The following is a 25,278-nucleotide window of genomic DNA, read 5'->3' as shown; positions in this document are numbered from 1 at the left end:
AATAAGTTATTTCATTCAATACATTCCTTGAGAATGCGGCCAGGCAGCATTGCCTTTCCATTTTATATGCAAGTATATACCAGCCCATTTAGGTAATAAATTTCATCATTTACTGGGATCTACTTTTCAATAATATAATTTTAGTTGTATAATATTGTAATAATAACTGTGAAATTAAATAGTACAAAATATTGTAGTTTAAAAATTTATCATGCAAGAAAATGTTTGATATTCCGGTATATATTAATTAAGTAGAGAACTTCTTTCTCTACATAATTAATATACGTATATTGTCAGTTCTGTGTAAGGTAAAAAAACAAAAGTAAAGTAATAAATTATTTATTATATTACTCGAAAATAAATACCGTCGTACAGCTATGGATTGTAATACTTTAAATCAGGAGTATAAAATATAAAATACGTCTATACATAATTTATAGATAGTAAATGAATCGCAGCTGGTCGCAATTGTCGTATCGTGACGTTGGAATGTGTCACGTGGTGACACCGAGGTGACACCAGCCAACAAGCCAGTGAGCCAGAGACCAGGACAGCACTATTCCTTGAGGATAAGCTCCACAAACGCAGTGTCGAGGTCGTCTCCGATGTCCTTGTACTTCTCTTTCTCAGCAACAAGTTCATCTGTACATTTGCCAACATTTTAATATTATAATTAGCACATTTCGTAAATGTAACCCTCGTACTTATAAAATGATGTTACGTGGTCAATGCTTAACTTGACAGATATTTAAATCCATACAAAAAATACTCAATATTCACATTAACAATCTAATATTATATCGTTTAGAAGTAAGAGAGTAAATACATTCAAACAGGTAGTCCAGAAATTAATAAACAATCAATTTTTATTTATTAAAAATCCATAGTTTTTGTCGTTCCCTAAGCTACACTTTATACGTTTTGCTACGAGAATGCTCAACACCGGTTACAGTCTAATTGAAATACGAATGTCTGTCATTTCGTTAATGATGGAAGTAATTATTACTACCTGGCATAACATCATAACAGTCCATTATCGTCTCCGAGGGTGTTTTCTTAAAAGAAGGATTTAGTCTACTACACTGACCAAGAGTATCTAAAGATTTAACATCATGTTTTCCTTTACTTGAACAGATGATAGTCTTGGTTCCCTAATCGTACGAATGAAACAGTGGTGACAAATTGCCCACTGAATTTTTTGATATAAGATCATAAACAAAATAGATTGTGAGTCATTCATATTTTGTTTGAAACGCGTCCTGTTTATACATTTCAGTATTATTGTATTCCAATTTTACGAATGAGCCACACATAAAAGTACATAGCTGACTCTCTCTCTAACTGTACAAAGCTGACTCAGTCAGCTTTGTACAGTTAGACGGTAACAATAATTGTACGCAGAATAACAATTACATATATTATATATTTTTGTACAGAATACTACAAAAATTTCTATATGTATCTAATAAATATACGTATAATAATTACATATGTAGTTTAATTACAGACACTTTGTTGTAATGTTGTCTTTTTTTTCATATTTCTGCTAGTTTCGTTCATTCATGATTTACATTCATTAGTCTTATATAGTCTCATACTCGTATGATGATATTGAACTCCGACAAGTCAAGTTTTGCAGCAAATTAGTGTCAGCATAAATTGACTTCGTACTAAGTGATAGTCTCACTATTTTATTATTTCAATGTTTCTAATAGTAAAAAATTGAGAGTATGTACTAGTATTAATTTAGTGAATGAGTACTGTAGTGAGTACTTAATACGAAGCCTGTATTATTGCATACAAATAGGGTAGGGAATGCTTGTAGACGAGATAATTTAATATTAGACACATATACAATTACTAATAAGTCGAGATAACAATAAAGAGATTTTTTTTAAATAACAATTATCATTAATTTTTTGCAGTAACTTACATTTCATAAAAAATATTTGAATATGACTATAAAGAATGGACACAATGCATGAAAGTATGCCTGAACGTTGAAAGTGTCTTCACATATATACACATATTTGATGGTAAAATATATTCAGATTTGACTAACCTCGTCTACATTCATCGTACCCACTATGTACTGTAGAATTTTGATTAGATTTAGAAGATAGAGAATTAATATAAATGAATATGCTTACATTTGCGTGGTCCTTGTTATTCCGAAGCCATGCGCTTTTGTCGTTGTTACCATAAGCTTTTCTTTTATTACTTGATGTAGTAACGTCATCATGCAAATTTTGTTGGGTTTTTGACCTTAATATGATCGTCTGTCGGTATTATTATTTCATTACAGGGTATTACCAAAATATCTAATTAGGGGCAAAACTTTATTATCAGTTAAATGCACATGAAAAGCGAAGATGTAAAGCAGTCGCGATGGTGACTGTTCAGTGACAGCAAGTGCATCTGTTGCAGGCGCGCATAGAGGGCGCAGACGGCGGGGACTGCAGCCCGAGGTCCTTGAACGCGCAGTCCAACTCGCCACCAATCTCGTGGTACAGCTCTTTGCCGGCGATCAGATCGTCTGCAGATACCACCACGGTCAGTGGTTACGAAACGATACGCCATTTGTTATTTATTATCTACACACGCATGCATCGTCGACAGTCAGGGGAATTTATTAGATTTATTCCCGTTGTATTTATATTTCAACGCGCGTTAAATTAAAACTATTCCATCAGCTATATTTAATTGTTTTTTAATTGTGACATAAAAAATAAAAACTCATTTAAGCGTCGTGGGCGGATTTTTGAGATAGTGGATCTGATTTTTTTATATAACTTTAAGACGCCGGTGTTGCTTCAACAGGCGCTTCAGCTGGCGCCGGGGCGGCAGCTGTAGGTGCTGCCTCAGACGGCGGCGCAGCAGCTGGAGGAGCGGCTCCTTCAGCTGTAGGAGCAGCTGTTTCAGCCGCAGGTGCAGCCGCTGCAACGGGGGCGGCGGCACCTTCGGCCGGAGGTGCAACCGCCACGGCCGGAGGAGCAGCACCTTCAGTCGGAGGTACAGCTCCTTCTGCCGGTGGAGCGGCACCTTCAGCCGGAGGTACGGCGCCTGGTGCTGGAGGAGCGGCCCCTTCAGTCGGGGGAGCTGTGCCTTCTGCCGGGGGAGCGGTTCCAGTTGGTGCAGCGACACCTTCAGCCGGTGGAGCTGCGCCATCAACTGTAGGGGTTGCACCTTCAGCCGGAGGAGCTGCACCATCGGCCGGAGGAGCAGCGCCTTCAACGGGAGGAACTGCTCCATCAGCCGGAGGAGCAGCACCTTCAGCAGGAGTAGCAGTCCCGTCAGCTGGAGGAACAGCGCCTTCAGCGGGAGGAACTACTCCATCAACCGGAGGAGCAGCACCTTCAGCAGGAGGAGCAGTTCCGTCAGCCGGAGGAGCAGCACCATCTGCAGCCGGAGGAGCAGCACCATCTGCAGCCTCGGGTGCTGGTGGCGGAGTGGGCTCCTTGGGTGGCGGTGTAGGCTCCTTCGGTGGTGGTGTAGGCTCTTTGGGTGGTGGATGCAGACGTTCGTACTCGCGACGTGCTTCCTCGATCTGGCGAGTGGTCGGATCCACTCCAGGGATCAGCTCCACGAAGGAGTCGTCGATGTCGTCCCCAATATCGTTGAACTTCTCCGTCTCGTTGATCAGGTCATCTGCGGCAGGCGGCGACGGTGAGCGATACCGAATGCGTTAGCGGGGCCCGCTTGCCGCCCTCGGGACGCATGCGTTAACACCGGGGCCGCTCCATGCTTCGCTACACTACAGGAAGTGGTTCGGAGGATTCTTCATGCCCCGTGCTTCGGACGATGATAATGTACAATGTCGTTCGTTCTCAATGTGCTCAATATGATTTCCCCGTTTCTATGAAGGTAAGTTACTTCTCGCAGTCTTTCAAAAATGCAAACTCAAGATGACGAAGATGCGCGAGCGGGTATTTCAATGACGATGTTTTCGCATTTAATGATTATAGCTGATAGAATCGATATGAGTTAGTCGGGTAGAAAAATGATAGGGCACACAGATTAGTAAAAAAAACACAATCTAAAAATAATAATATATATTTATAAACACTTGTGTTAAAATACTCTTAAAAATCATTAATTTATTTTTCACGACCTAATCTATCAATTCATTCATTAATCGATAACATTAAAAATACGGATTGTTCTCGATAATCCAACGCGTTTCGCAGCAATGTACTCGACATAAAATTGCCAGCTTGTTTAATGAAACTGCATTAAAGTAATTTGCATTCAATATTGAAATAAAATGGACGCTTATTCATCGATTAATTTAAATAAATAACAACAAACTCTTTATGACACAAGAAAACATACTCGAAACAAATAGAATATCGAATACTTCATAGCAAAGTACATTATACTTACAAAATTAAATATCATATTTACGTGTTACCATCACTCATTAAATAAAAATATCTAATCTCTTTTTAATATTAAGTAAATAAAGAGTTCATAAGGTAGAATGTGTAAATAGTGCAAATTGCAAATCGTTTTGTGAATAATGTATTTATCCCATAAAAAATAAGTGAATAGAGAGAATGAAAAATTAGAGAATCATTTTTCTAAACACGTAATATACAAATAATGTGCAATTGTAAATAAATGGTAATTTTGGTCCCCATTTTGGAATGTCGACGTTTTGTCGTAACTATAAATATAGAAAGCGCCAAAGAAGCATTACTTCAGCGGCATACATTGCAAAAATCGTTCATTAACAGACACGCTCGTAATATAATGACTAAAAACAAAATACACCTTCAACATTTAATCGGGAAAATATTAGTAATTTGTGTATCAAATAAAAAAATTGCACATGGCAGTGTTGTGGCGAACCGTAGTTGTCGTTACATTATAAAAAAAGCGGCTGGCAATTACACTATATCTAATAACATCTAGTCGCCCGCCCTCCTCGCTAGACGATCGTCAGTATTAATAAATAAATTAATTTCAAAAACATTTAGCTTTTATGTCAATACATTTGGTACTAAACGGTATTATTTCGATGGCTCAATATTGTTTAGTGTGATAAGGACGTAGTGTAGCAAGGGGGTCGGGCGTGTGAGTGGGGCGGAGGGGGAGTGAGGTGTTCACATGTTCTGGATGTCGTGGAGCGTGGCCTCCATCTCCTCTTGAAGGATTTTGCTCTTTTCGCGCTCGGCTACCAGGTCGTCTGCAAGGGCGGACACGTGGCCACGGTCAGTCGCGCACACAACATCGTACATGTTCACACTTGGTTCAAACTATCACAATTTCAATTAATGAAAATCAATAAAAACATCAATTGCAAAAGGCTGCGTGAATGAAAAGATTTGCCTCTTTTTTTGTTGTAAAAAAAAGAGGCAAAAGATGTATTATTTTTCTTCCTATATTTTTATTTAAAAATCCTATATTTATAAAAATTAAGATAATTAATTTGTTTGATGAAAATTTGAACCAAGGAGTACAGGCAAAGACAACATCAAATTAAAACCATGCGAAAAATCACAGGATATTAAAAAAACTGTTGGGAATTCCGAGCATCTAGTAGGACAACATACATACATGCTCTAAAAATTACGCTCAACACGATTTGACATCCGATACGCGTCGGGCCAATTTGGTACATTTTTCCTTCTGTTAATTTGACTGACATCGGCCCGACCTATCGCCTGCTAAATTGTACCTTGCGTAAACAGTTTAAGTATATGCACAGATTTGTCAAGTGTATATCTGACACGTAACAATATTACGCAACAGAAGCGACACTCACTGTTTGACAATTCTGTGCATTTAGTTTGATAAAAAATATAAATCAGTTACAATGAAAAAGAAAATATTAAGCTTTGTAACTAGAGCGAGTATGACAGTAAAATATAAGCTTTCAAGTCTATTGTACAGCATCAAACTCAATAAGCCAGCTCTAATGACGGCTGTGATGGATATAAGTGCAATTTTAATGTTGAAAGCTTTGGTTATTACTCAAACGATGGTTATTATTAACTTGACTTCAGAGATATATCAATTTTGTAACTTAACCGATCTGCTGTACGTAGAATATGGTGCAATAATATATCTGAAGAACCTTGAAAACTATTATAAAACATAAAATTATATAAAATTTATTTAAATTACGTTCCTATTATAAAAGTATATGTATCTAGAAAATATAAAACTTATCTAATATTTAATATGTATCCAACGTGAATACCGAGATAACAGTTGTAATATACCCTTATATATAATATATAATCATCAGTGCTATATTACCTTCAAGCCTGTCGACCTCCTTCTGCAGTTTCTGCACCGAACGCTCGGCGAACTCGGCGCGCGCCTCAGCCTGTAAATTTAACATTTATTGCTTTAAAAGTAATTCTTTTAAAACAGTCTATTTTCTGTTACTCAAGTAACTACATTGATTAACACGTCAGAAAATAAACTGTTGTAATATTGATGCATGCATTGAACTTAATTATATTTTTTTTTATTTTCAAGAAAACTCAATCATAAATCTTTAGTAACATTAAAAAACAATATATTAATCATGTTTTTTTGTAATTTTATTAAGAAATAAAAATACTGAATCATTAAATTCTTAGTCTAAGAAACGAAAACATTTTGTTAGACAACAAAAGCTCTCTCCAAAATCATGCAAATTTACCTTTACCATAAGCTGATATGCAGCGAGTGCCGCCGCTACAACACTAATAATATAATATATACCATTACCCATTTAATAACTACCATATGAATGTGAACGTATATAAATAGTAAGCATGACCACCCTGGTTGCTTTATTTGGAAACATAATTGCATATAATTCATTGTCTTGCTATAGACACAATGGATAATTTAAATCGAATTGAGTAGGTAATATTTTAATTATGACAATCAATTAAAATGCAGGACAATTCATTAAAAATATCTATCCATCATCAGTCATCCGAAGGCACCATTGAAATATAATTAATGTTTATACTCTCAAGCGTATATATCAATACATACTAGGTACTAATGTAGAAGTCACTTTAAAATACATGTATGTTAACGGTACTAATGTACATATATGAGAAAATGTTTGGAAGACAGTGGTCTGTATGTTTGTTATATTTTTACGACTAAAAGACTATTTTACCAGGATCTGAAATTGAATGAAATTTAACGCGAAAATATGACGTAGACTTTTTTCATAATAAATAGTACTTGTCTAAAAGCGACCAGAGTGGCACGATGTGAGCACAACTTACTTGCGTCAGTTTCTGCGAGAGGCTGTGGATCTTATCCTCGACGTGTTCGCGGGACGCCATTGCCTATCCACATAGGACGTATTACTAACGGCAAACCACCGACATGCCGCCACCCCAATTGTGACTGTACGACTATTCGAACCGAATCAACCACTTGCGGCCATTTCTAGTTTGAAATAAACTACTGCTTTTGGAATTAAAACTTCCGCTTAAGGACAGTTGTGTATTGAAAACTTCCCAATAAATACATACGAGTATGTCGTATAATATACATACTATTATATACATACAACATAATTAATTTAAATAAAAACACATTCATACTGTAGATTGTTTTAAAATGTCAGCCATATCTGTTTTATAAAAACGAAATAAGCAAATAAAATTTATTTTATTTTATATAGATAAATAACATTGCAAGCTAAATCACATGTCTGATGTGGGATAGGGGAATAGATCGTAATAATAATTACAAATAATCGGGCGGACAAGGGACAGCGCTGATCTAGCGAGTATCATATAGCTTGTAATATTTACAAATACATGAATGAAATCATCGCTACGTGTTTTTATTATTTGAAGTTATATTTAGAACGAAATTTTTAGAAAATAATGGGCGCTATGCAGTACGAAGATTAATCTCTTACGGAAATAATAAGAATTAAACTCATGAAACTCTATGTACTAGAATTTGTTGACAGCAATTCATGTCTTCGGAAATTATAAACATAATTATACTGGATTTATTATAAAGACTTAAAAGCAGCAGTATAAACTATTGTTACTGAATAGAAGCATTATAACATTTACGGTTTTTAAACAGTAGCGTACAATCACAATAAAGGCACAAAGAACATACATAGATATGGAAACAATAATAAACAGGTATTAAGAGAGAAGACAGACCTTATAAGTAGATACATAAATGAAGCACCAACCTCTGCCAGTAGACTACACATACCTACACCAACGATACAACCGTAACTGCTTATAAGAAGTGAAGATAAACATATAATGGAGGATTATGGACAATATAAGTAGCAACCGTTTATATAGCCAACGCTACAGTCTATATATATAAGTACCCCAACACATAATGGCGATGATCATGAACCGAACTACTGCGGTAACGAACACTGTCTACTTTATCCATCTGTGACTGTTCGTTTTACCTCTTTCAGTTGCGCATCCAGCAGTTTGACTTGACCCTCGTATGATTCTTCCCTTTGCGTCGCCTGTGATTATTATATGTTAACGAAAAACACAAAACAACGAAACGAAAATCCATGCAGTATCTCACAGCGTTGCTCATTAATAATTCATTAACGCTATGACACACCAAACGGCTATTTCACTAGGGTACACTGACAATAACTGTAAAGAAATGCATTCATTCATGTCGCAGCCAAAATAAAGAAAGAGCGAGTATTAAGGTATGAAAAACGCAACACTCATGTAAACGCACTACTTCTATGTCATCATCACCGATAACTAATTAAATATTTTATAGAAAGTAGCTGTTACTCAACAAAATATGAAGGACGGTGAATCAAACATAGATACTACACTACAGGGTGTGCGTATCAGTAGGTATACAGTTAGGCAAGCGTACTAAAACACTCGCATATTAAAACCGATCTCTCTCGCATTCACACCTCCTTTAGGCGAGTGGTGAGGGTTTTGATCTGATTTTTGTACTCCTCCTCACGTTGGTTGGCCTGTACAAAATGGTACACACTTGATTACTCTTCTATTTATATCGTTGGCAATTCACTCTATAAAAATTACGACCGCGTATCTACCATAACCGAATTCTTAATTAGCATATACAGGGAACAATGACTTACTAGTCTCATTGAATTGTGATAATAGTTTTTCAAGGATTTTTTATACCAAACCATTGGATGTCATGTAATCTAATAAGTAACTTCGGTATTTGGTTGGTGCATCATACACTGAGGCTATTGCTATCTTGTTTAAAAAAGAACTACAATTTTGTATTTATTACTGAACTAAAGAAATCTTTAAAAATTTCTTAGCTTAACTTTGTTTAGCTCAAAAAAATATTTATAAGATAAATAATACAAAAGGCAACCAGCATACCTTCTCCTCCGAGACCTCAAGGGACTTCAAGTTGTTGCCAACGACGCGGAGCTCTTCCTCAAGCTCGACGATTTTGCTGAAAAGTAACATTAAAACAATCAATTCCCACTGAAAATCAATTCCAATATCTGTAAGTTCCTTTATTTGATCACAGTACTGATGGTACAATATATTAAAGAGTAATAAGGTTATATTTTAGAAAAATAATTTCCACAAATTAATAAACAAACCTTCCAATTTTAAAGGTTCTCAATATTTCAAATAATTTAAATGGGTGACCTGCATATTTGTTAATTTAACCAATCATACACATTTGAACTATTCATCGTGCAATATTAATAAAAATGAAGCGCGTGCCTTCACAGTCAGTAAATGTTAAATCATTGAGTCGATGGTTGCATCAATTGATATAGAAAGTGAACAAATTGGTAAATATGAAAAAGTATATATAATTTGGAAGAAAAATATTGAGCAACTATCAACAGTCATGCAAATATTACTTGTGGCGAAAATAATCATTAAATTTTGTAAGTGAACAATTAGGTACACTCTTACGTAATCAACATTATTAATAGAATATTTTCGACACGGAGATGTGTTATGTACCTAAAATCTACGAATAAGCATGAGTCAGATTGATAAAAATCGATCATTGCATATTGGTTCTCGTTTTCACTTTTAGAAAATAAATATACGTTGTGCGTGAAACCGACAAATTTGTTTCATTAATTTACTTGTTAATATCAATTGTACGCGAAGTTCCAACGGCAATTATAATAGTCCTTTTGACGCCGGTAAAACAGTTGGTTATTCTAAAATATTCCAATCGAGAATTCACACCGTCCATGAATATCGGATTAATTTGTATTCAACACGAGTGGCTATGATGAATAGTGTCTTTTGTTGCTCAGTTGGCCCTAATGCGCTAATCTATATTGAAACATGTGATTAAATGCAAATGCCGGATATTTTCTGCATATTTGCAGCATAATTGAAACAGTCACGTCTGTGGCGTGTGAATGGCTTACATTTGGTTAAGTTTTAGTCAGACATATTATAAATTGTGTCCAGAAATATAGTATGTACTTTTAAAAATATATTACTTATGATCTCGTATTTCAATTAGGCACAGCTTTCTTTTAAGAGCCACTTCTACAGCTTGATTACCTGCATGCTGTGTTCCGGTTTGAAAAAAATATGACGTGAAATGCATACACACTCTGGCTAGAGTTACAGTAAATTAGTATTTCACTGCATATGCAGCGAAATACTAATTTACTGTAACTCTAGCCAGAGTAAGTGGTGCCTCTGGTATTGCAAACTTTCTTAGCCTGCATTAACTGCTTTCACTTATTTTATTATTTCATATAGTAATAAAACAGAAAAAATAAATAACCAATGCTAATCATAATCAATCTAATAGATATATCCTTTGAACAAAGTGAAATCATTAGAAGCCTGGTAATAATATAAATGGTTAATTGTGCATCGTTTTATAACAGAATCTACTGTAAACACGCTGACCAGAGAGTTTTATACCACATTTTTTTTAAAATGTGGTATAAAACTGAATATAGAATACTAGCTTCGCTAAAATCGTAAGTAAGTTCCTAATTTTTTATTGATCATAACATGGCTGACTTTACTGAATTACATTCCAAGTATTTACATTACTATAGATCAATGCGTATTCTAATGATAAGATATAAATTTTATTTCATTGCTAAATATATCTTTAAAAAGTATAAAACGTTATAAAGTCATAAATTTGTGTATTTCGACAATCACAATCCGAGTCAACTGCAATAGAATACTGCTCGCGTAATATGCAAAAGATAATCGCAAACGACACCGCATACAAATTCAGTGAAATAACTACTACTTAATTTAATGACTACGAAACCTTTACTATTTTATGTCTACGTTAACTACAGACAGTGTAAGTGTCAAGAGAATTCTAGACCCGGCGCCATCCATAGCTTCAAAGTTTTTAAACTAATATTAAAATCTTTCAGGACACGTTGGAAAATTGGTCGTGCAAATAAAAATGTACCTACTACAAATGTTTTGCAAAAATGTGCACTTATAATACAGAGGTAATAAAAGACTTTGTGAAACAAGTGTACCTAAGTGGAGCACGGTATATATTATTTAAACTTTGAAGTAATTGATATTAATTACAAAACCGACACGGAGAGACAAAGCGGAAATGTTTACTCCAACCTTTGACCATAATGCCATCTATAGTGACATTGTAAGCATTTGCATATTTGAAGCTGTATTTGACGCCGGCTTGTCATGTGAGTGTTGGTCGTAGAACTCACCAGTCGCTCTGTTCAGCGCGTTCCTCGGCCCTCTCTAGGTCGTGCTCCATCAACACGAGCTTGCGCGCCACCTACCGCCGGCCGAGCGTTAGTACACGCCCACACGCACACACACACAACACACACTAGTCTACATAGTCGGGCGCCGCTCTCGACTGCCGCTTCGCTGGTGCAGTGCAACTTACTTTGATATTTGCTTATTGACATCTGGATGTACCCAGCCACTTCGTTCACCCGGCCAGATTGTGGAAAGTAAAATGTGCAGTGATCGAAGTCGTAGGCAAGGTTTAAAGAAGAAATCATAATTTATATCCGGGTTCAAAAAAGTGGACGTCATTAGTATTTTTGAAGAGATAATTGAGTCCATTAATGGAAACAATTGCGATTTAGATTTAATTTCGAAAAAAAAAAATTTTTTATTAAATGTTATCGCTAGAAATATCAAATCAAAAGCAAAAGCGAAGGAATTATATTGATAAATGGATATAAACTAGAAGAAATAAAGATTAACAAAGCGGGGAGTCAAGAGCGGCGTCAGTACTCATATTAATAAAAATAATAAACGAGGGTTGTCCCAAAACATTTAGTTCTTACATTAACTTTTTTGAAAATATTTAAAAATCTAAGTGCTATCTAGTGCATTATCGTAATCGTTATGTGATGTGTGCGCTTGCATATGTGCGGCACGCATACGGCCAGTAATTCTGGTGTAATGCGGTGCATATCTGAAAACGAAAATTGCCCTATACCACACATATTTCCTGAGAGCCTAACTCCTAACTTATAGCCACGTTTAAGAGATACACACATTGAAGACAGAAGTTTAGTCGACACATGGACGTGATAGTTATACATTTAAATAAGAAATATCCATGAAATGGGGCAACCCTTGTTTTAGTCTGATTTTAAATGGACAGCGGCGCTTATTGACCGTGCAGCGGTGCATAAGCTCCGCCGACCGGTATGTCCTTAAAATTAGGTGGTGATACCGTTTCAAGAATCTACAGAACCGGTAACACTGACTAAATTAATGTTATGGTTGATGCAAAATTATAAGTAATTAATAAATGTTATCTCCTCCTCGGCTCGCGTCGGCCGGACGACCTAGAATCGGACATGCAATAAAACAGCGAGAACCAATGTTAAAAATACCAAAGTAGGTAAATCGGGTTACGGTGCAGCTATGTTACGAATGCAAATGAACAACCATGCAAATCGGTGGAGAAAGTTACAAAATAAGGCCGTAGGACCACTTGCATTATGCTCAAAATTGCCCGACACACTCAAATTATAAGTAAATCAGTCTTTGTGCGATTTAGTATGTCACACTAATTTAATAAAGTTAAAGGCAATTTTGAGAGAAGCAATGATCATCCAACGATAGCGAATGAAACCTACGATTCACCGGATTCGGCACGCTCCTCCGCGCGCTCCAAGTCAGCCTCGACCATGGCCAGCTTACGAGCCACCTGAACACACCATACCACATTAACAATCACAATTTATCTGTCATACAAATGTCAGAGAATAAAATCAAGGTATTACTAAGGTAGCGTGAGTCTTGAGTAAGCACACCCTTCGTATATGGAAGTAATGCTTATGTAACGACATACGACGGAGCTTGTTCTACCCATAAAAGGTAAACAAACCAAGATCAGGCACGGCTCCATGTTGGGCGCTGACTTTTACGGCTGCCTTCTCCGTGCAGGGTCATATGTCAGGGGAATTAGGACATTAATATACTACGCCATCTGTTGGCAGCAGATGTTTAGATTTTTACAACTTTAAATTATCCAGTTGTAAAATAAGTTAAATATTCAAGTCAAATGTACATTAATGTTCTATAATAAAAATCTCTGTTTAAGCTGAGACGTGTTAATGCATGGATAAAATGTTAGTTAAAAATATTCTTCACTCTAGAATTAGTGCCACATCATATAGTATTTTAAGAATGTGACTATATTTTGGTCAGTATAGGAAATACAACAAAAACTTTACACTAGAACTGTAAAATGAGATGAACACGCTAGTTTATTTTCAGTTATGATTACACATATTGAATGTAATGTGCATATTTCATTTAGAGGGATCTAAATATATTATATTCTTATGAACTTGTGTTATAACAATTGCACTGCAGCAAACAAGACAAGCCAAACCAACCAAACGACATCGAAATTCCTATTTAAAGACCTCATCGTATTTCTTGTCGGCTTCTTCAGCGAGGAACCTGGCCTCCTTCAGCTGATTCTCCAGGGCGTCCATACGCTCCTCATCGGCCAACGACCTGTTCTCGAGGACCTTTCGGGCACTGGATCCCATAACAAAAACCGTCAGCATCAACAGTACATGGATATTTATTTGCCTACTGAATATGTCTAGATTATCAAGGGTAACCCAAAAATTAGGTGTCATGCAAAAACGATAACGATAGCATTTTAAGAGGAACATAAAAAGCAAGACAGTCTGCAGCACTGGAATACTGTGGAGAGAACGCATTCAAAACGAGAAATAAACCACTAAAAACATATAATAATAACCTAAACTCATTATACTGTGATATATTAAATAAGACAATGTTTGGCTTTAGATATTCTCGTTTTAAATGTAAATTATTACTGTTATAAAACAAACTATAATGCTATTACAATAGCATTCTAATTTGCATTCAAATATTATTGTTATTTAATGATTGTAAACATTTTAACAAAGGAATATTGCACATTATTGCATTACATTGTATAAAAATAATGAAAATTAAACATGATATGAATTCAAATTAGGTTCCAAAATTCATTACAAATATCGATATAGTTCATGTATCCATGATTCTAATGAACCTGAAATCATGAATGAAAAGGTGCTTATTAAGTAATCAATGTGCAATATTACTTATATTATGTACGTCGGAGATGTAACAATCCAGTTCTAAGTAAATCTATAGGAGGTGTATAAAATTATATTATGGACAACAGTAAGTCTGCAATAAAAATTAACAAACTGGATTATCAAGTTTCCGAACGTTACAAGCCGACTGGTTCGTAGTCGGGATGTTCCAAAACTTTCAACGATCGATGAAGTGTTTTTCCAAGTTTCCAACCGTCGTAATATTCAAATTTCATTAAGACATGACGATTTATTATGTAACGCAGTTGCAAAGAATTCTCTATTGTAATAGATTTCAGACTTATACATTTGCGTTTTTGTATGTAATGTTTCTTAACTGTAACATAAAAATAATTCAAATAGAAAACAACAACTGTACATTTTATGTTTCAATTGCCACAATTTTTTGTTAGCAGCCAGCCGCATTACATACCAAAGTGGCTCATATTATTACTTCAATCGTTGAATAGTTTTAGCTATTTCTTACGAATGACAAAAATCATAGTGAAGAGTTCACCTCCTCGTATTTCTTGTCAGACTCCTCGGCGATGAGCTTGGCTTGTGAGAGCTGTGTCTCCAGGATGGCCACACGGTCGTCCTCCATGTTGGTTCGGTTCTCTAGCGCCTTGCGTATTCTAGTTAGTGCGGGCCAAACACATGCATGTTACAACATGGATCATTGTTAAATAGATTACGGAATTTGTTTTGAAAATTGATGGTGACACAATTATTATTGTTACTCTAGTCTAAATTGAAAAACGGTATAACTATTAACAGATAACGTTATAAATATACAAATTCTGTTAAGCTATCTCCCTTAAATACGCACAGATGTGATCAACTATTATTAAATCATTTAATAAACATTATGTAAATTTAAAATATTTGGTCAATGATATAAACTTTATTAATAATGATTCTTAATATTAATCACACATTGTGCTAGTTTATAAACTCTAAATAGTCGACAAATTATTAAAATTCAAATAAAATTTAGGTGGCAGTTCGACACGCTCAAGGAAATAAGAATGGTGTGGTTAAGGGCAAAAATAAAAAGAACACTCATGCATACAAGTATAAAACATCGTAAATATACTAAATTATATACTAACTATAGTTACATATATAATACCAGTTTTATTTTCAACTGCTTATAAAATGATCTACACACGGCACTAAAATCTAAGGCAATTTCGTAGCAGGGGGTGAAGACTCAGTGTGTCCACTATACGACAATTTCGCTACACACGAGGCTCCGATAGTGCTCCTTATTTTAGGGTCGTGTGGAAACCGTTTAATAATACTTTTCGTAATGCAATAAATTATGTAAAACCATATTATTCTGTCTCAGCGTTATCGTAATCACATTCGTATGAGATGGTTGACTGGCGTATAAAAATATTTACACAATGTACAAGCTATTTTCTGTGTGATGTATTTGTTCCCTTGCGTATCGTAAGACCACGTAAAGGTACCTATAACTCTGTAGATATAGAATATTTAGAGATAAGATCTCGGTCTAATTCAACCAGACTCACACATCATACAGGGCAGTATCTTGAAGTCCGATAAGAGTCTATTTGCTCAATAGCACTAAAATTACGTGAACATATTCTTTATCTATTTACAGCACTTTAGGACCAGTCAGGTAAAGTCCACTGCCATATATTCATAAATTGACGTGAATTTTCTATTACTTTAATAAAAATTGAAAACAGCTTCATGTTATAAAAAACTACTTATAAATGATAAAATACTATATTTTTCATGTAAGTATCCACATCATAAATATATTCTAATGTTAACTAATTTTAGTTTGTTTACAAAAAGACGTATTTTTAATGACAATAGCATTCTAAGCCAGTCAACCTTCGAATGCGGTATTTATTATTATATATTATGATTGGTGAAGTTAGAACAAAAAGAACTCAACTCAAGAGAACAGAATATAATCTATAATCGTACAAGAACATATCATCAGATAATCAAATTAATTAACACAAGAAAGGGCCTCCGGCTTAACAATTTTAACATTAAAGTTGATATCAAAGGTAGCGTACCTTTGAGTAAGATCAGAATATTTTTAGCCAAAGTTTTAAATCATTACTCTTTATTCTAAACTAATGGGTATACTATAGGGAGTAAATAAATGTTCGTTTGGTTTAACTTCACCTTCACAATAATGAATTTAAACAATATTGTAGATTTGAAAACTACACTTATTCCATATGTGTAGTGTGCAGTACTGGCTTGAACTCACCGTTCAGACTCATCAGCAGCTTGGCTAGCCTCAGCCAATTTGGCTGTGGCGGTGGCAAGACGCTCCTCGGACCTCTCCAAATCCTCCTCCAGCAGTTGGATACGTCGGTTGAGTGCAGCCACTTCGGATTCCGCCTGAACAGAACATAAAGTCCAGTCAATATTTACACTATTTTATTTAATGCTCAGCCTCGACTTCATTCATTGCGTTGTTCTAAATCTAACATGAACTACTTTCATTATTTTCCAATGACAACTATTTCCTATTCGCGCCTTGGAAAAATTTAATACTACAGTTCTCATTCAATTTAAAAAGTAATCAACACTTTTTGCGTAAAGTGCACACAGACAGACTAATAGTAAACAAAAATTAAAATTAGATGTCTACGTAATTACCTATATTAACAATACAAAACAAATAGAAATTCTGAAGAAAGTTTGAATGGTATTCGAAACAAATTTTAAAAAATATTGAATACTTAACGAAACAGATTAGTTAGTACGTCCATACATAGAATGAAATTATATACTTATCAAATTTAAGGATTAGACAACTCTTACAAAAATACAAAATTATATTATTATTAGAGTACAATACATGTTTGTGTAACTTCGTTTCAATCATTTCTTTATTTCGCAAAATTACTACTACTAATATTTCATAACAATATGTTTAAAAGTACCATATCCTTCACAATTCTAAAACGTACTACATTTTAACGGTGCCCTATTCAAAACACCAAACAGTTGCAGGTAGGTGATTACAACGGTCATGGCGTAACTTAGAATTAGCTATACAGAGTTTAAATATTGATGTAAATCCAGTTATACACGCACGTGATAATATTGAAATAGTACCGTCGTCATTTAATATACATACTTTAATATACGTACTGTATTGTTTTACTTGCACAAAGTCATGAGACTTTCAGCAGACCTTCCATAAAATGTTCTTTCAAAACTGCTAATTGTTGTGCTGTGTATATAAATTGTCTAAATATTTTTCTACACCATTTTAATAAATGAAACTGATTCTATATTTAGTCACTATACAGAATAACTACACGAGGAATAGCAAAATGAAGCTTCACAGTAGTGTAAACTTATATCTATGGTAGCTATAGTTAAATATTAAATATAGGACTACACATACGCTAGACTAATATCAGCTTAAGTAAAGCAAAACAAAGTATCAACAGTTTATTACAGACATAAAAAATAAATGTTTTTGCACTGAAGCACTCAAAAAGAAAGTTAATGTCGTAACATCTGAGCAAATACAACAACCTAGGCTCACTGAAGTAAATGTTGTCGAGTTACGGCTGTTGACAATGTTATTTCGTAAAAAACTACGGTAATAAAAATTTAGATGCGCATCCCAAGTACTAAATCATAAAAGAACTTTAAAAAATGCATATAACCACTTCAATTTGGGTTGATTTAAGGCTAGTGATAGCCTATTTTAGTCAAAGTTTGGAAAAGTAAAAATTGACGTACACAAAACTTAATATACTGATAGAAAAATATCTGCGACTTGCGACTTTTCAAGGAGATGGCAACTCTTTTTAATAACAATACAGAAGTAAAGTCTGTCATGGAAGTGACACGGTATCACAGAGACAGGATATACTGCTTGCTTGAAATAACATTTGGTAAATGTTGAACGATGTTTTGAATCATTATAAAAATAACTAAGTATCATTTTTAAAATATTCCGCAGTGAGAAATGCTTTTAAAAGTTCACCTGTCAAGTGGATACGATATGAAAATAATAAATACCTCTCTGCAAATTAATGTGACCTCAGCGACATATTGTAATGACGTATAGAATTAATCCCGTGAATTAATATTAATTGTGTTATACACTTTAGCCTCATTTAAATATAGACAACAAAATTAAATGTTCCAACACTGATATACTATCTAGGTTGCAAACTTTTATGAAATTGAAACAGGATGAATATAAAACTTCCTGCAAGCTATTAATATTTTACATTGATTTTTGTATTAAAGACCAATGATTAAGTATAGAAATGTTAATGTTATTTGTTGAGGTATAATACTTTTTGCTGGTTATATTTATAAGATTCTTATATTCATAGAACAATTGAATTTTTAACTACAAAGTATCTACCTATTTTAAACTTAGCGATTTAATTTCACGAAACACATATAATGTGATAGTGAAAGAATGCAGTTAAAAGTCAAATTAACCAAGAGATGAGCTTGTTGCAATGAATGGCAACTGATTCTTACTGTCTACCTCGAAAAAACCTGGCATGACGACATATAGATAATATGTTTAATTATATAGTTATCAGGGTATAAGTACATATCTTAATTAAAACCTATATTTTATATTTCTAAAAAGAATAATTATGCATTCTCTGGTCTGTTTATCGAACCAAAGTATATTTTATTTGATAATAAGTATAATATAACCTTAAAAGATAACTTCTACCACCGATAAAGTGAATAAATGTTTACCACGATTATACCATAATCAACAATAGGAAGTGAGAAGATCCACTTCTACTGACAATTTTATTCAAGTGTGAGTAATCTTTACCTTTACATATCTATTCACTGAAATATTGCATTTAAAAAATTGAAATTACGTTTTAAAGAGCTATTTTGGCAACACACAATAAAGCGTCTACACATGGCTCTAAAATCTGAATCATTTCATCGCCTTGTGTGTCAATCATAATTACATCAATCATAATCATAATTACGGCTAGGGTGCTATATAACGCCAGCAGCAAATGCGACTGCAGGCAATATTTGTGGTTACTTCGAAATGAATTCAGTTTTGATTTCAAAGATAGTGCCATAACAATAAAGTTTGCAGCATTACCAGTTGTACTGCATCTGTACTAATCATACACTAGACTGCTTCACCTGACAGCAACAGCTTACAATATAATAATACCTTTCAACGAATTACAACATAATGTGACCTATATCTGTACTTAGGTATATTACTTACAAAAAAGACCAAAAAAATATATAAAATAGACTCACTATATGCTTTAAGTTTATATTATAATAATTACCTACGTATTCCAAATACAATTTCTGTAAGAACATATAAGTAACATTGTTCAACGTTTAAAACAAGAATTACGTGCTCGGCATTTCGCGTCGCTTTATTTATATTCAACGAGTTCCACATGCTCATGACATCACGTGTCCTTGTCGCGAGGAAGCTAGAACGAGTCCCAGTTTCTACTCCTATTATCCTGTGTCGTCATCTGTGCTAATAATAGTAGTGACGGGACCTATTTATACTACTATATTATCGTAATAGCATCGCCTTAAGCTTAATGCGTTCTTTGTGTATATAAATTCGGCAATTAACTTTTATTTTTATTTTTAATTTCCACCAATAAGTAACGTTTATTGTAATTATAAAATACTAGCTGTTACCGGCGACTCTGTCTGATTTTTATTCGAGATAAAAGATAGCATATGAACTTCAAAACACTACCATTCATACGAAATTTAAATAAGATTCATTCAGCTGTTTAAGTATATAACAAACAGATATACAGACAGACACATTTCCGAATATATAATATTACTAATAGATATCTACATAATTAGTACTAATTGGCTTGTTGCTACGGACATTTTCAAAAATACTCATTACGTTATTATATTAGATATTTTATATATAATTCACACTAAACTTTATTAGCTCATGCTAAGTAGAATTATATCACTAGTGCTTCGGTTTGGTCACCTTGAAATAGAAAAACATGTCTGCCTAAATCGACATCTACAGCTATTTGCTTTGTACCTACGTAACTACAAAGTAGTAGCCTCATCTCATATCAAAGGCCAAAGACCTCCAGTTGATGACTAACATTTAAATATGATTAAGATTTACACCGAAAAAATTCCACAATTTATGTGCACTGGTGTTGTGAACAATCAATGAAACGCTGTATAGGTCACACTCAGTCGAGTAATGTTGTAACTTTATGAATACCCAAAGTAGTCAAAACATATTGTTTAAAATGTGGGATCGGTTAGGTTAGTCAACGGTGCATCCATTGTAATGACCACCTACAATGGCCACACCAATAAATTGTAATGCAGCACGGTCACGTAAACGACCAGTGAAAAAAAAGAGTCGAATTCCGACGCCATAAAGCCGCCAGATGAATGATCACAAAAATATTTTAAAAATTAGAACTGATATTGTATTTAAGCCAAGACTGATAGCTTTTTGTTTATTATATTACGTAAGTGGATAGCCGTTTCCGAATTATGATAAAAAAACAAATTTCAAGTACTCAGGCAATATCGCTATTATGTTATTATTTTGAAGCTATTTTCATTCTGGGCAAATAGTAACGAGTATAAAACACTAAAGCTTATTGTTATGCTTATATGTAAGAGATTCAGTAAAGTAAAATATGAAAACTAACTCATACATCTAAGTGTGCTGCTCAATAGGCACTGATGCACATTTCTTTCTAACTGTTCCTTTAAAACGAAATGTTGACCTCAGTTTAAAGTGCCTTAGGTTTATTTCAAATGTTAGTACACGCCTACAGCTTTACAGTAACAGAAAACGAGACAAAACTTACATTTGATGAGTATAATATTATGTAAATTACAAAATTTTGTAATTAATTTACCAATAAGAAAATTATCTGTAACTATATGAAAAAAAAATCTAGGTAAGTACTTATCATGTTTTTTCTTATTCTTGCATTCCTTATCATCTTTGATACAAGCAGCGATAAGGCACGTGGTATTTAAATAGCAAGTGAAGTGTATTTAGTTAGAATTTCAATTACATTATAAATTTAGTAAGAATTAACAACGTTGTTCTGTGGATTAGAAAAAGTATTAAAAACGATGAACGTTTCTAATATGCATGAGAATCGATATGAACATCGTAATCATAATGAGTTACGTCATTACAACGATAACAGCGAGGAGCTCGGACACGCCTTTACGGTGTCAGCGGTCCTTCGAGGACGTTCGAACAGGAATGCTTTACAGGGTGCTAAGCCCTCACTAATCCAGCCGGCTTGCTCTACATGTGCCACAATAGACCGGTATACGACCTCCAACGCACCAAACCTGTTACGTGTAACAGAAACCGAGGACACCCAACCGCGTACCAATAAAATTATATTGCCTAATTTTAAACTACAATTAGAAAAAATCCCAAAATCTGAATCATTCTATACTGCGGTACGGCCCTAAATTACCGAAAGAAATACATACTTGATAAAAAGAATTATTATAATGCTATCTCTTTCTAAATGATAATATTGGGATGAATCTGAAAGAGAAGCAAATATGCGTACGTCGCCTATATACCTATGTATGGCCGGACATTACTCACTATAGGTAGATGGTAAAGACTATACTGATAACTTCCATATTTTCTCAAAAATAGTTCTTGACTTCATTTCACACTAAAACTCAAAATACACATGATACACCGCACAATATAATATCACATTGCTTACTTCTTCTCTCCGCATTATTTCCACTTGTAGTCTTTTGTGGTACTCTTCACATTCGTCCTTATATTTCTCCATTTCCTCTTTTGTCTGGCGCATTTTCTTCTTTAAAACGTCGAGAATTGTTCCTTGCTGCATGTTTGTCGTCATTTTGATGCACTTTTGTGTTTTGATTAAACGCCTAAAAGCTATAAAACTAAAGACACCTCCGCTCTACTCGCGAAAATGCCAACCGACTGCCTCGTTCGTTATGCCCCGTATCGCCGAGATGGGCTCGGCACGAATGAACACAGCCGGCGAATAAAATGGCCGCCAACAACCTATACGCCGCAACGTTATCGTCACTTTACTAATAGGGGTTCGTTTGTAAAAATTAATAATTATGTCCAATTAGTAAATCACAATTCTACTATTATTAACTAATTGAAATACAACAATAACTGAAGCAATCACACATCCTTGGAACGAGTTTGACAGTATGATGACTGGACGTCACTTTATTACACCTTGATCGACCCAAACCGCACTGTTAGTGGAATGACAAGTAGCGCCACCTGTTGACGAATGGTGAGAGAATAAAGCCCTACGCGAGGAAACGATACAACAGGTAGGGAAAGCCAAAATATGGGATAGGTGCAACGCCTGACCAACTACACAACAATAATTACGGAAGTACAGATAATTACAGTGCCATGAAGGGCTATAGAAAAGTAACATGTAAATAGGAAATCAGTCATGGGAAAAATGTTGCTTGCTGCAAAAACTGTACCTAATAATCTAAAAACTAGTAATACTATTAAGAATATGTACTAAATGATATTAGATTTAAAATTTATTAATGTATAATATATTTTTTATTTGAGATACGCTGGAATTCTACTGTTTTTATTCATACAAAAGGACGCCATTAACAGCGCCATCTAGTGTGAATTCTAAAAATCACTTTAAATTTAAGTTTGATTCTTTGATGTTCAACATGACACGTTATACAGTGAGCCGAAATTCATGTGACGTCATTTGGAAAGTATGTGGCTGATTTAAAATTCCGTTAGGTACATGACGAAGCAGATAATGGAGTCGATGTTGGTAAAACAGAATAAGACCCGAATAAATAGGAAGAAAAATATCTAATCAAATTAGGTACGATGTACGAGTATGAGTACGATTTAATTTATTTAAGATTATGATGATTAGTTTTTGAAATTGACAGTTTAATATATGAAACGATTTAGGTTCACTTCAATTCAGATATCGGCGCCAGTATTTCTACTGATAGTCAGGTGGTGATGTCGGATTTAAAATTGGTTCTGAAATTTTCAATACACAATAGTAGTCAAAATATATTGTTTTGACTACTTTTTTTGCAGGCAATTTGTAAGTGAGTAAACAGAACCATCGTTTGTCCCTATATGAAGTAAACTGCGGTTTGCAATAAGTGTTTGTATGAAACTTTCCTATAACAAGTAATAAACTCTAAATTTATTTTAAAGTTTAGTCGCCTATATTAAAACTAAATTATTATATCCAAATTCAAATTTAAAGCGGATACAATGTGAAATAGTCATGTAGGTCTAATTTTATTGACCTTCAGCTAGCATGTGAGAGCAAAATAAACAGCGGAATGTTTATTATCCAAAGTTAAAAAAACAGATATGTTATACTTTATCAGGTCAGCTATGTACATCCTGTGTTTTATCAGTATGTCTTACCTATTCAAGAGCGTTCATACCAAAGTCTTGCAATATTTGGTTTATCGGTTTGCAAAAACAAATAACATGCAATGTTCATAAATATTATTAATGTTTATAAGTAATTATTAAAAAAAAATAACACAATATGTTGCACATAATATGCGAACGCACGATCAAATTTAAAATTTCAGTATAGTTTTTACCATCAAATCCAACATTCCATGGTAGTTTACTAATATATTGCAATATTATTGCTAATTATACGTTTGGCATAATTAGCAATAATATTGTAGAATGTTTAATCGTATTTTAATGCAAGCATTTGAACTAAGATGGTTGCCGCTCTTAATTGTCCTATGCATAGTTTCTATTCCAGATAAATATATCTTGATTACATATAATATTATCTTTCAAAGCCATATGGTCAGTGATCATTAATCAAAATTTGAGATGACCTTACTTGCGCGTATGAAATGAATACACACCATGAAGACATTTCAATGCAATCATAATTTCAATGACGAGTGAGATGAGTGACACCGACATCATACCTATTACAAAAACAGATAATTTAATTACTAATGCTAAAGGGTCACTATGTCATGTAAAGAACAAAATTGGCTGAATCTTTTAAAATCCATTATAGCAGATGAAATTGCGAGAAAACGCTTATAAGAATAATACATTTGTGTATAAAATTTTCGTTAAGTGTCGGCAACCTCCTCCTTATTAAGTATAATATACCTACTACATATATAGTAGACAACTTCTAATTTGTACTGAAAAAATAAAGTTTTATCATATCTCTCAACAACAAGGTTAGAATTTTTTTATAGACGATGAATAGATTTTACTAGACGCGAAGGGCGAAGGATTTTCTTTCTTGTAAGTAGCTACAAAATATAAATAATTAAAAGAACAGTTTATAGCCAAATGGTATTTACTTAATGATATTGAATAAATATGATCTTATTTAGAACGTATGCATTAAATTTCGTATAATAAGAAGAATAAGAATTTCGTATAATAATTACCGTTTCTGATACGGAAATGCAAAGGAATGCATATTTATGTACCTACATACGTGAATGTATTATACAAATTATAACATATAGGTATATTCTTTATTGTAAATGTAATTTATGTAACACGTCGATTGATTATTAAACTAGGACATGAAAGTGTGCATGCATGGAATTCAATTCATAAGTGCAGCGTTGTAATTGTAAATTGCTGAATTATAGTTGGGTAATCTTTACTTTCCGAGGCAATTGGTCTAATATTT

At 34.1% G+C, this 25,278-nt stretch overlaps 1 protein-coding gene across 17 annotated transcripts in view; it reads right to left on the bottom strand.

Moving 5' to 3' along the window:
- Positions 1–323: 323 nt before the first annotated feature.
- Positions 324–25,278, bottom strand: part of LOC131843250 (tropomyosin-2) — a 35,552-nt gene continuing 10,597 nt past the window's right edge. For 2 of the 17 annotated variants that reach the window (XM_059191874.1, XM_059191859.1), the window contains 7 exons: positions 16,815–16,948; positions 13,862–13,979; positions 13,067–13,137; positions 9,345–9,420; positions 8,897–8,959; positions 6,265–6,334; positions 4,038–5,188 (listed from right to left, as the gene is read on the bottom strand). In XM_059191874.1, the coding sequence (XP_059047857.1) occupies positions 5,106–5,188; positions 6,265–6,334; positions 8,897–8,959; positions 9,345–9,420; positions 13,067–13,137; positions 13,862–13,979; positions 16,815–16,948 (615 nt within the window). In that variant the 3' untranslated portion in view covers positions 4,038–5,105. Of the gene's footprint in view, positions 643–4,037; positions 5,189–6,264; positions 6,335–7,241; positions 7,305–8,413; positions 8,477–8,896; positions 8,960–9,344; positions 9,421–11,668; positions 11,740–12,123; positions 12,394–13,066; positions 13,138–13,861; positions 13,980–15,071; positions 15,190–16,814; positions 16,949–22,308; positions 22,801–25,278 lie in introns of those variants that run through there. The other 15 variants (XM_059191871.1, XM_059191870.1, XM_059191869.1 and 12 more) reach the window with 15 other exon arrangements.

This window comes from Achroia grisella, unplaced genomic scaffold (genome assembly GCF_030625045.1).
Source record: "Achroia grisella isolate CSIRO2021 unplaced genomic scaffold, CSIRO_AGI_Agris_v1 utg2946, whole genome shotgun sequence".
Lineage (NCBI taxonomy): Eukaryota > Metazoa > Arthropoda > Insecta > Lepidoptera > Pyralidae > Achroia > Achroia grisella.
This window is presented reverse-complemented; position numbering and strand designations above follow the sequence as displayed.